This window comes from Phyllobates terribilis, unplaced genomic scaffold (genome assembly GCF_046119375.1).
Source record: "Phyllobates terribilis strain yellow unplaced genomic scaffold, ASM4611937v1 Scaffold_5__5_contigs__length_657084704, whole genome shotgun sequence".
Taxonomy (NCBI): domain Eukaryota; kingdom Metazoa; phylum Chordata; class Amphibia; order Anura; family Dendrobatidae; genus Phyllobates; species Phyllobates terribilis.
The window spans coordinates 379742173-379754758 of NW_027362765.1; the positions used below are offsets into that span (position 1 = coordinate 379742173).

The 12586-nt window shown below is 46.3% G+C and overlaps 2 protein-coding genes across 3 annotated transcripts in view; both read right to left on the reverse strand.

Moving 5' to 3' along the window:
- IFFO1 (intermediate filament family orphan 1) overlaps positions 1 to 3734 on the reverse strand; it is a 33994-nt gene extending 30260 nt beyond the window's left edge. The window contains exon 1 of the mRNA XM_073684890.1: positions 2961 to 3734. Coding sequence (XP_073540991.1) covers positions 2961 to 3532 — 572 coding nt within the window. The 5' untranslated portion in view covers positions 3533 to 3734. The remainder of the gene's footprint in view (positions 1 to 2960) is intronic.
- Positions 3735 to 7543: 3809 nt separating this feature from the next.
- The window catches only part of NOP2 (NOP2 nucleolar protein), a 31401-nt gene continuing 26358 nt past the window's right edge, over positions 7544 to 12586 (reverse strand). The window contains exons 10-17 of one of the 2 annotated variants that reach the window (XM_073684889.1): positions 11643 to 11730; positions 11416 to 11556; positions 11176 to 11315; positions 10786 to 10875; positions 10422 to 10544; positions 9762 to 9859; positions 9527 to 9657; positions 7544 to 9062 (exon numbers count right to left, since the gene is read on the reverse strand). In XM_073684889.1, the coding sequence (XP_073540990.1) occupies positions 8332 to 9062; positions 9527 to 9657; positions 9762 to 9859; positions 10422 to 10544; positions 10786 to 10875; positions 11176 to 11315; positions 11416 to 11556; positions 11643 to 11730 (1542 nt within the window). In that variant the 3' untranslated portion in view covers positions 7544 to 8331. Of the gene's footprint in view, positions 9066 to 9526; positions 9658 to 9761; positions 9860 to 10421; positions 10545 to 10785; positions 10876 to 11175; positions 11316 to 11415; positions 11557 to 11642; positions 11731 to 12586 lie in introns of both variants that reach the window. The other variant, XM_073684888.1, reaches the window with a different exon arrangement.

Here is a 12586-nt window from a genome sequence, read left to right on the forward strand (position 1 = left end):
CGTCATCCACAGATCCCCCATAGCTGAGCGTCATCCACAGATCCCCCATAACAGTGCGTCATCCACAGATCCCCCATAGCAGCGCGTCATCCACAGATCCCCCATAGCAGAGCGTCATCCACAGATCCCCCATAAGAGCGTCATCCACAGATCCCCCATAACAGCGCGTCATCCACAGATCCCCCATAGCAGAGCGTCATCCACAGATCCCCCATAGCAGAGCGTCATCCACAGATCCCCCATAAGAGCGTCATCCACAGATCCCCCATAACAGCGCGTCATCCACTGATCCCCCATAACAGCGCGTCATCCACAGATCCCCCATAGCAGAGCGTCATCCACAGATCCCCCATAACAGTGTGTCATCCACAGATCCCCCATAGCAGAGCGTCATCCACAGATCCCCCATAACAGTGCGTCATCCACAGATCCCCCATAGCAGAGCGTCATCCACAGATCCCCCATAACAGAGCGTCATTCACAGATCCCCCATAGCAGAGCGTCATCCACAGATCCCCCATAACAGTGCGTCATCCACAGATCCCCCATATGAGAGCGTCATCCACAGATCCCCCATAACAGAGCGTCATTCACAGATCCCCCATAGCAGCGCGTCATCCACAGATCCCCCATAGCAGAGCGTCATCCACAGATCCCCCATAGCAGAGCGTCATCCACAGATCCCCCATAACAGCACGTCATCCACAGATCCCCCATAACAGTGCATCATCCACAGATCCCCCATAACAGCGCGTCATCCACAGATCCCCCATAGCTGAGCGTCATCCACAGATCCCCCATAACAGTGCGTCATCCACAGATCCCCCATAGCAGAGCGTCATCCACAGATCCCCCATAGCAGAGCGTCATCCACAGATCCCCCATAAGAGCGTCATCCACAGATCCCCCATAACAGCGCGTCATCCACTGATCCCCCATAACAGCGCGTCATCCACAGATCCCCCATAGCAGAGCGTCATCCACAGATCCCCCATAACAGTGTGTCATCCACAGATCCCCCATAGCAGAGCGTCATCCACAGATCCCCCATAACAGTGCGTCATCCACAGATCCCCCATAACAGCGCGTCATCCACAGATCCCCCATAACAGTGCGTCATCCACAGATCCCCCATAACAGCGCGTCATCCACAGATCCCCCATAACAGCGCGTCATCCACAGATCCCCCATAACAGCGCGTCAGTCTTGCATTGACTAAGAAAGTTACTGCAGATCGGTGGTCGGACTTTGGAAGTCCCCAGATCCCACCGGCACTGGCAAAACACAACTATGAAGCGCATTGTCCGTGCTGAATGATGAGGTGATATTTGCACATATTGTACATTATTCTTCTATCACTTCTCTGTCCCCATCTGCACTTTTCTGCCATATTACGAGCTGTCCCCTTGTCGTCCCCTTTGTCCACGGTGCTGTCCACCAGTCAGAATCTATATTTAATGCTTGACTTATGGACGGTCTTTATGACGCCACCATATAATCACTGCTAAGTCCTCATCTCACCCCTCCCCGCTGCTCTGCGTGCTTTACGCTCCGCTGTGTGTAGAGTGTAAGCTCTGTGGCCCAGGGGTTCATAGCTGTAGGGACAATACATCGGCTCTGCTATACGGTAATGCCAGCTACTTTCCCATTTTTTGTGCCCGTGCACTGCAGCATTTCCCACAGTGGGAGTATCCTTTGGTAATGTTCATCCAGGGCCTCCTGATTCATGAACATGATGCTAAAACTACAAAGTTGGCCACAAGAGATAGAAAGAAGTGCAGGCATTTACCTATCATTGAGGGTCTCGGGAGTGCGGGTCATTTACCTGTCATTGAGGGTCTTGGAAGTGTGGGGCATTTATATAATATTGAGGGTCTCTGGAGTGCGGTGCATTTACATTTCATTGAGGGTCTCGGGAGTGCAGGGCATTCATGTGACATTGAGGGTCTCAGTCGTGCCAGGCATTAATGTGGCATTGAGGATCTTAACAGTGTGGGGCATTTATACGGCATGGAGGGTATCGAGGTTATGGGGCATTTATACGGCATGGAGGGTCTCTGAAGTGCGAGGCATTAATTTGGCATTGAGTCTTTGGAGTGCATTTACAGGGTATTGAGGGTCTCAGAAATGCAGGCCATTTATGTGGCATTGAGGGTCTCGAGGTTACGGGGCATTTATGTGGCATTGAGGGTCTCTGAAGTGCGGAGAATTCACATGGTATTGAGGGTCTCAGAAGTGCGGGCTATTTATGTGGCATTGAGGGTCTCAGAAAAGCGAGGCATTAATGTGGCATTGAGGGTCTTAGCAGTGTGGGGCATTTATGTGGCATTGAGAGTCTTGGGGTTACTGGGAATTTATGTGGCATTGAGGGTCTCTGAAGTGTGAGGCATTTATGTGGCACTGAGGGTCTTGGGGTTACGGGGCATTTATGTGGCATTGAGGGTCTCTGAAGTGTGAGGCATTTATGTGGCACTGAGGGTCTTGGGGTGACGGAGCATTTATGTGGCACTGAGGGTGTTTGGAGTCCATTTACTTGTCATTGATGGTCTTAGCAGCGTGGGGACTTTTACATGGTATTGAAGGTCTCTGAAGTGCAGGGCATTTATGTGGCATTGAGGGTCTCAGTGCATTTACATGATATTGAGGGTCTCGGTGCATTTATGTGGCACTGAGGGTCTCATAGCTGAGAACTTGTGTGTGCACGGTAATGGTGGTCATCATCTGTTGTTGGACTTTACCCGGCTCAGGCTGAGTGTAGTTTGAGGGGATGCCACCACATAATGCCCGGTGATAGTTATATGCCCAGGTTGGGTGTCAGACCTTATGGACGTTGTTATAGGCGGCCATTGGCGGTTATCACCCAGCGTATATAATATATTCATGATGGGTGAATATAATATTATGTGCCGCCCGGGACTTTTAGCAATTCTATGCACATAATGTCCCGCTCACGTCCTTACCTCAGCTTGTAGGCATCTCGCTCCCTCTTGACCTTCCCCAACACATTGTAGAGAGCTCTGATCTCGGGGGTGATGGTATCGATCTGAACTCCGACCCCGTCAGCATGACCCCAATAAGCGCTACATCCAGTGCCCACCGACCCCACGTCGGACCTGGTCACCAGCCGCCGTGCCCCATAGACCCATGGCTGAGGAGTCGGCGGAGTTGGTGATGGACGGGTGAGTCCCAAAAGAGGTGGCGGTAAAATGGGCCCCACAAAGCCCGTCTGGATAGCTTGGTCCTTGGTGACGGGCCCCGCTCCTTGGGCTCTTTCCAGCGCCCTCTCCAGAGAGCGGTTACGACGTTCCAGCTCATGCACCTTGGCCAAGAAGCAGCGAAATCTCAGGTTGAGGGTCTTCAAGACGCTGATGTTGGAACCAAAGTCATTGCGCAAAGCCGAGGCCCCCCCACCCTGAGCGTAGGGGGCCCCGAGGAATAGTGACGACTGCGGCGGTGATGGGGGGCTGTCCCCCGACTGCAGAGGGGAATCCGACGAAATCAGGAGGAGATTGGGAGTCAATAGCGGATTCATAGCCGGGGCTATTCTGAGCACTGCGGAGAGGAGGGAGAGGACCAGCAAAAGCAGGAGGATGATGGGGGTGGTGGTGGTGATGGGAGGGGAAGTCACATCATCTGTGTGTGAGGGATATTAGTGGAGGAGAGGGGGATGCAGAGCGATGATAGAGGGAAAAGGGAAGGAAGAGAAGAATATGATGACTGGAGGGAGAGGAATGGGCTGGAGGAACAAGACTCGGCTGTGACGTGGAGCAAGAGGGGGGGACATTCCTCTTTTCTTCACCGCAGGCAACACACAGACCAACTGCAGAGAGTGGGGGAGGAATAGAGAAGAGAGAGGAGAAATGGGGGGACGCAGCCTGGAGACGGGGGCAAAAAGATCAAATAGTGGAGAAATAGGATAATGAAAAGATGGGTCTTATTTACTAAAACTGCTGCAAAAGAGAAGAGGAATCAACCAATCAGAAAGCAGCTTTCATTCAAAAAATGGCCTCAGGGGAATGAGAGCTGGAAGTTTATTGGTAGCTAGGGACAATTGCTCCACTCTCATTTGATTAATTACCCCCATGATGCTCATCTACAAAGTCGCGATATCCCATAAACATTAACACAATCCCCTAAAAGTACTTAACGCCCCTAATAGAAACTGCTGCTTAAAGGGGAGGTGGTAGTTATGGGCAACTGCTTCACTGTCCCTTGATATATCACCCCTATCATGGTCATCTACAATGTGGGGGACATCCCATAAACAATAATACAATCCTATAGGAGTAATCAAAGCCCCTAATAGAGACCCCAGCTTAAAGGAGGGGGGGGGGGGGTTCTTTATATAGTAAGATTCCTTTAATCCGGCATCAATGGAGGATAAGTGTCGGACTACAGTCCGTCTTTTACTTCATACCGACATGAAGTCCAGCGGTGAAAACAAGGCCCAGATTATCAGATTTATAGGATGGGGCGGCTCCTCCAGATTAAGGGAATTTTGTTGTGTTTTTCAGTACATAAGACCCAAATGGCAGAAATCGTTTTAACGATCTAACTCTAGTGTTAAAAGTCAGGTCCTGAGCACAGACCCCCCTGATGAAGAAGTCTAAAAATGAAGCGTGAAGCAGTTGCCCATAGCAACCAAGGCCAAGCCGGCAGCCATTTTGTAAATAAAAACAGCCTAGGTTGCTGGGGGCAACTGCTAATATCCCCCCCCACCAGTCTCTTATAATGCTGCACGATAGAAAGGATAATCATCCGCAATATTGCTAGGAGGATTTACTCTTTATGAGCTATAATGGCGGCCTTGTTGGTAGTCACCCAGAGGGTCTGAAATCACGGCAGCTTGTGTGTCACCCACCTACAAGGAAAATACATATAACAATGGTCCCTTCATGGGATGTAATACCACATGCCCCTCATCTGGCACAGGAGCGCGCTTAATATAATGGGGGGCATCTACAAAACTGGGGTCGTACTGCACCCGTATACAAGCCATCAGCTTTCACACAGCGTTCAAGGGGGCCTACAGTCAATTTGCATGCCCTAAAACATGTTATTAAAGGAGTATTCTTTACTATATGAATTTAGGGTACAATTTTCAGTCACACAGTGCACCATATGGCGGAAGGTCCAAATATCATGTGCATAAGGCCTCTCCCCCTTCATCAGCACAAATAACAAATGTTGCTAGTGACGGATGACCGACATTTGTTTTGTATGACTCACAAAAAAAAAAAAATCTGAAAATAAAAAGTACAGCAAAAAAAAAAAAAAAAAAAAAAGGAAAGGAAACTCCCCGCCCCGTACTGTTACTTCTTAAAAAGTCTAATTCCAGCTTCTGTAATCGCTGGGTGGAGGAGCTGCGGAGGCAGAGAACCTGGCTGAAAAAAGTTTAAAAAAGTAATAAAAAAAGCAACCAAAAAAGAAACAACAAAAACAGTAAAAGCTGGCATTAGGTTATCGATGCTAAACTTGCAGCATTATCAGCTGGGGTTTAGTGTATGTTCTAATGGAGTATTTCCACGGTGGACCCCCCGCCCCGTTACCCACTGGTGTAAATACCTTCTTTTCAGCTACCGCCCCTATTTCCTGGCATTATGGACATCAGCGTATCCACCTTTGCATTGAAAATTGCAATTGAAGTTAATGAAATGTAGAGCAAAAAAAAAAATAAATTTTTTTTGGATTAAATCTTAGCATCGCCCCTAAATATAAGCAAAGTCTGCAAAGCGCTGATTGTCATTTTTTGAAATCTCTGGTTGCTGTCAGTGAATGGATGCACATTTTTTTTCTTTCCTTTGTCACAACCGGAACTTGAAAATCTGCTGTGATCAAGTCCAGCTGACATAGGGGCACAATTCATTACAAGAGCGCCCTCCGAAGGGTCAGGCCGCACACTATGGCTGCCGTTTAACCACAGAGGATAAGAAAAAAACACAATGATATGCAATTTAACTGCAAATGTTTTGAAGGTAGATAGCAGTATTATCTGCAAAATCTGTATGGACATTTACGTTCCCATTCACCAACAGCAAGTAGAAATCTTGAAAATGCTAAGAAATTCAAATGTGTATTGTAAGTTTCCTCGTCCGTCAGCTGCTTGACGGTAATGGGCAGACGAGGGCGGCGTGGGGAAGACGAGGGTGGCGTGGGGAAGACGAGGGCGGCGTGGGGAAGACGAGGGCGGCGTGGGGAAGACAGCAGAGATTTCTAGATTTGACCTCCGCCAACAATGGCCGCATCTGTTCCCAGCTATTATCCCCCTCCCCCAACATAAAAAAAAAATCTGCAAGAACAATGCACCACCCTTCACGTTATGGGGCTTCCTAAAAGTGAGTTCCACCTTGTATCCAATGTATTTAATCCTGAGGCCACTACATGGAGGCATTTACGCCCCTTTTTTTTTTTTTTGCACTGTTTCAGTATAATACCGCAGCTAATGAATCCTGTGGGACGGCAGAAAAATGCAAGTGATAGTGCAAAAAAAAAAAAAAAGTTTCTTGAGATAAGGGGGTTGTCTAAGATTAGAAAAACAAGGTAGCCTTCTTCCAAAAACAGCAGCCATGTTTTTCTTAAAAAAAAAAAAAACCCTCAACAAAACAAAGTGAAAAACTTTTTCCGAATATCTCACTTCTATTCTGATTGCCCAAAGACTGGGGCTGCACTACTGAGATGATAACAACATGACTGTGTGGATCTAAGTCATCAAATCCAGCACCGAGTCCCGTACACATGGCCGGGGTACACCGGGGATGGAAAATACCAAACTCATCACCTCACTTGTCTGGAAATGAAGGCGGTCGGTCCCCTGGGTCCAAGCAATCAGAAGAAGGAAAATCTTACCCAACTTCATTGTATATTTGCAGGGCCAGGCTGTCGAGGCAGACATATATATTTATATTCACACCCATGTTTGTAGCTTAAAGATGAAGACACTTAAGGCAAATTGCTTACATTGATTTTTACGCAAGTGGCTTTTAGCCTAAAGGACAAACTATTTAAACTTGGTCTATGAGACTTAGGATAGCCCATCAATGTAGGATGAGTGGAGGTCCAGCCACTGAGACCCCCACCAATCAGCACAATGAAGGGTCTGTGGCGCTCGCATACCCTATACAGGTGGCTATGCCTGGTGGCCAGAGGCCCCACTTAATGGCTTGACGTAACGTGGCACTTTTATTTATATGATGTGGGTGCCAGATCTGCACCAATCAAACATTTATGGCCATAAATATTGCAAAACTGAAAAAATAGCTTTTAAGAAAATGAACATGTTCATGAAATTGTGAATTTTCGCTTGTCTAATTGAAGCAGCCCCCGTCGTCACCGCTCCACATTTTACAAATGACGCCCCAAGAATTCCACATTCTCCAATTTCAGGCACAGCTGCTGACATCCATACATGAGGGTAAAGGAAAGCGACAGCTGCCGGGTAACACACCCCGTCTGTACTCAGTATGGACTTCTATAATCTGTGACATATGGCGGGATTAATACACAAGTGGCTGTGATGGCAGCACAAATTGCAGACACAATGGCCTCAGTATCCTGGCATAGCACTGTCTGGAAGAGGTTTAATAAAATAAAAAAATGGTGCATCTTCGTGCACCATTTCACATGCGAGAATGACATTTTTGCATGTATAACTTTGGTGTAGAGCGTCCAGCATCCAGCTGAAAAGGAGATTTGGGAGGAGCATCATGATGAAGGCGGTCCAGTGTCAGATTGTCTCAGCCAAGAAGCACTGCTTAGACCATCTCCGGTGATGCTGATTGGCTGAGGGTACTAGACTGACCAATAGAAAGATTTCTCAACTGTTCATTTTAAATGTCCTTTCCAGTTAGATGCCAGACAGCAAACAACACTACTTTATGGAGCTGTATAAGAGGTTCACTCTTATAAATGCAAATAATAAAATCTAAAATTATTTTTCCTTAGTTGATAAAAATTCCTGATACTGCGCAGAAGATCTGTCGGTGGAGAATGTCATATTTACAACACACGCAGTCATTGTTTTTTGTTTTTATACAATTTATAATAAAACGAGAAAGTCACAAATGACAAAATCAGCAGACAGTCCATGGCATAGAGTACATGCCTGCAGAGCATCTCACCCGCACTAGACAGTCCAAGCTCTTGCAAAGCATCTCTGGATCCCAGGGTCCACGTGTAGAGAACAGCTTGCACATATGGAGCCCACACGCTGGTTATATTGTGGAGTCCAGCGGGCCAGCTCGTTGCTCTCGATACATGGGTTGGAGGATTACTGATCAGGGACCAGTGCGGAACAGGAGATGATGGTTGGGGTCCGGTAGGGGCTCATTGATACTATTTACTCTTCTTTTTCTCTTTCTTCTTTTTTAATAAAAGCTTCTTTTTCTTCAGGAACATCTTCTGCTTCTTTTCATCCATTATCTCCCGTTCCTCTGTTTTTGGAGTTGACAACCCTGGTTTTGCGGGTTGCGTTTTCAGCCCAAGTTTTGCCGGAGAAGCTTTCTGCCAAGGCTTTGCCGGAGAAGCTTTCTGCCCAGGTTTTGCCGGAGAAGCTTTCTGCCCAGGTTTTGCCGGAAAAGCTGTCTGCCCAGGTTTTGCCGGAAAAGCTGTCTGCCCAGGTTTTGCTAGAGGAGCATTCTTCCCTGGTTTTGCCAGAGAAGCTTTCTGCCCAGGTTTTGCCAGAGAAGCTTTCTGCCCAGGTTTTGCTGCAGAGGCTTTCTGCCCAGGTTTTGCTGCAGAGGCTTTCTGCCCAGGTTTTGCTGCAGAGGCTTTCTGCCCAGGTTTTGCTGCAGAGGCTTTCTGCCCAGGTTTTGCTGCAGAGGCTTTCTGCCCAGGTTTTGCCGGAGAGGCTTTCTTCCCTGGTTTTGCCGGAGAGGCTTTCGGCCCAGGTTTTGCCGGAGAGGCTTTCGGCCCAGGTTTTGCCGGAGAGGCTTTCGGCCCAGGTTTTGCCGGAGAGGCTTTCTGCTGCTTCTTCTGTTCTTGGGTGGCATGTTTGGGGCTTGCGGCCTTCTGTCTGACTTCTTTCTTCTCTGGGTCACTTTGTTCAGTCTGATCAGCATCGGATTCTTCTGTCACGTTAATGGAAAAGATAAACAGGATTAGAAATTTGCACAACAAACAGAAGAACAACCGTTGCAAATGATACTCATATTCCGGATGGCATTTTAGCTTCTGTAAATTTTTCCATTTACTGACAGCAAACATGTCAGGAAAATTGCTGAAGAACTAAAAGACATGAATTAGTAATTTGCTTTGCTTTTTTTCATTACGCATTGGGTAGATCCCTGGTCGTCTCCTTGACCAGAAGGATGGAACTAAAAGTCACCAACACAATGTCCTCTATGACTGTGACTGCACTTTTGGTGGGAGAAGCAGTGATCAGACCACCATCCTAAAACCGGGCTATCAATGTAAAATCGGGGAACACGTCTTGATGCTATACTTAAATAGGCTTAAGTCTTGCTGGGAGTGGCAGTGCCACACGATCAGTGATAACTGATGGGACCAGTGATGACGGTCAGCTACTCACCTTCTTTACTAGATGGGATGGTGTTAGAAAACTTTCGAAGTTTGGCGATGAAGAACCCGTCCATGTTGTGAGTGTGAGGGTAAAATCTGCGAGACAGGCGCAGAGACTGGTGGAACCGCCTCTCCTTAAATCTAAAGGAGTCAAAAGAAAAATTATAAAATAACGGCACCACCCGATAAATTTAATCACAGACAATAAAAATCGTCCATTAAAAAAGACCCAAAAAGGCGCTTACTTCACAAATCCTTCTTTACCAAAGTCCAGACCAGTTGGTACAAGTTTCACGTTTCTTTTCTTCAGGGCATAATCCACCACACACTCGTTCTCCTCCACCTGGAGGCACAAAATGGAGAAGTTTAGAAAGAAAGGGATCAAAGGGGACATAGCGCTAAAATAAAGGGACACTAAACCTGAAGACATTTTTTTTTGGCATACTTGCCTCCCATTGCCATGCTAGAACCAGCATGGGCAGCTTTGGAGGTCAGTGCCATTCTAGAAACAATTTCTGCTCCATTTGAAAGTCATGACACCGCTGCAGCCTGTGCTTGGCTGCAGTGTTTAGGTGACAAAAATGACCTGTTCTTCTATTCACCTGACCCCGGCAGCCAATCACAGGCAGCAGCGGTGCTGTGACTTCTGATCGGAGCACACAATGCTTCTGGAACTGGCTTGGATCTCTGGATGTGAGAGTATGCCTCAGCTTATTATTTTAAAGTCATTCATGCCTAAAAAAATATTTCAGTGTTCGACAACTCCAAATGTAAGTTATTGCTGTCTGCCATCAGCCATTCTTTAGGCTAAGGGGAGGGATGATTAGTGTTTGTCAATGGGATAAGTGACAGGAAGCAAAAAACAAAAACAAGATAGTATTAGGCCAAAATGTAATGACACTTACTGTGATGGAGCAAGTACAATAGACTAGGAATCCACCGCTGGACGATTGAGCATCGAGGGAGTCGATGGCGCTCAGGATCAGCTCCTTCTGGATGTGCGCGCACCTCTGGATGTCCTGTGCATTCTGTATATAGACGATAACCATGTCAGACTATATATAAATACACACAAAGCCCAATTCACAGCCAATATCACTGATGTGCAACCTGTGGGGCTCCACCTGTTGCATACTACAACTCCTGGCATGCTGGGAGTCATAGTTCACAAAATTTGGAGACCATTGACATTTATAATGCACAGGCATTAATCTACCCAACCTATGTCTTCAATGCCCACATGAGAGCCCCTTCCCTTATGTCACCCACCTTGTTAGTTTTTACAGAGGGATCTTTGCTGATGATCCCTGTTCCGCTGCATGGAGCATCCAGAAGAACCCGATCAAATCCACCAAGAACCTGAAAAGAAAGGTAAAAAATAATCAATATATAGGAGCGGAGCACTTGTCACACCCATCGAAGTAGCTTAACTCAGCGAGGGGTGACTGTGAGCACAGGGAAATACATTCAAGGGGTTGTGGCAAGTCTGGAAGTTATCCCCTATCCATGAAAGAATAGATTCAGAGAAATAAAACCTGTGCGATCATTGTTTTCTCACCACCCGGGGACGGTATCACCTCCAGACTGGTGGAAACCCTCTTGTCTACGCCCCAATTTGGCGAGATTACAGGATTTTTCTTCCTTCTTGGATGCGCTCACCTCAGAAAGCTTCCGACCATCGTAATTGCAGATTATACAGTTGGTGACTCCGAGTCTGTGCAAGTTTCCCACCACACTACGGAGACGCTCGGCGTTCATGTCATTGGCGACAACGACCCCCGTGTTCTTCATCAGTTGGGCTGTGGAGACGGCAACATCGTCATATAACTGTGATGGCACCGAAAGAGAAGACCCCAAAATATACAACATATGAGTAACCGAGGCCCCCGCTATACTCACCCATATAACTGGTCTTCCCACCAGGAGCACAGCACATGTCCAGGACACGCTCATTTTCTTGAGGGGCTAAAGCGATGACGGGTAAGAGACTAGAGGCTCCTTGCAGCATGTAATGTCCAGCCAGATACTCCGGAGTGGCCCCTGGAAGGAACGGAAGCATTATATACCCTATATCCACCCCGAGAAGCGCCGAGCCAGGCACCGTACCCCAAACACTCAAAACTCACCAATTGGCACAGAAGAATCATAAATGACCAACCCAGTCTTTGACCATTTGCCCAAGGGGTCCAAATTAACTCCACGATTGATAAGAGCCTAAAAAAGGTAAAAAAACGGGCCGGTATTATAGTAGTTATATTCTTGTACATAGGGGGCAGTATTATAGTAGTTATATTCTTGTACATAGGGGGCAGTATTATAGTAGTTATATTCTTGTATATAGGAGCAGTATTACAGTAGCTATATTCTTGTACATAGGGGGCAGTATTATAGTAGTTATATTCTTGTACATAGGGGCAGTATTATAGTAGTTATATTCTTGTACATAGGGGCAGTATTATAGTAGTTATATTCTTGTACATAGGAGCAGTATTATAGTAGTTATATTCTTGTACATAGGGGGCAGTATTATAGTAGTTATATTCTTGTACATAGGGGGCAGTATTATAGTAGTTAGTTATATTCTTGTACATAGGGAGCAGTATTACAGTAGTTATATTCTTGTACATAGGGGGCAGTATTACAGTAGTTATATTCTTGTACATAGGGGCAGTATTATAGTAGTTATATTCTTGTACATAGGAGGCAGTATTATAGTAGTTAGTTATATTCTTGTACATAGGGAGCAGTATTACAGTAGTTATATTCTTGTACATAGGGGCAGTATTATAGTAGTTATATTCTTGTACATAGGGGGCAGTATTATAGTAGTTAGTTATATTCTTGTACATAGGGAGCAGTATTACAGTAGTTATATTCTTGTACATAGGGGGCAGTATTACAGTAGTTATATTCTTGTACATAGGGGGCAGTATTATAGTAGTTATATTCTTGTACATAGGAGCAGTATTATAGTAGTTATATTCTTGTACATAGGGGCAGTATTATAGTAGTTATATTCTTGTACATAGGGGGCAGTATTATAGTAGTTATATTCTTGTACATAGGGGCA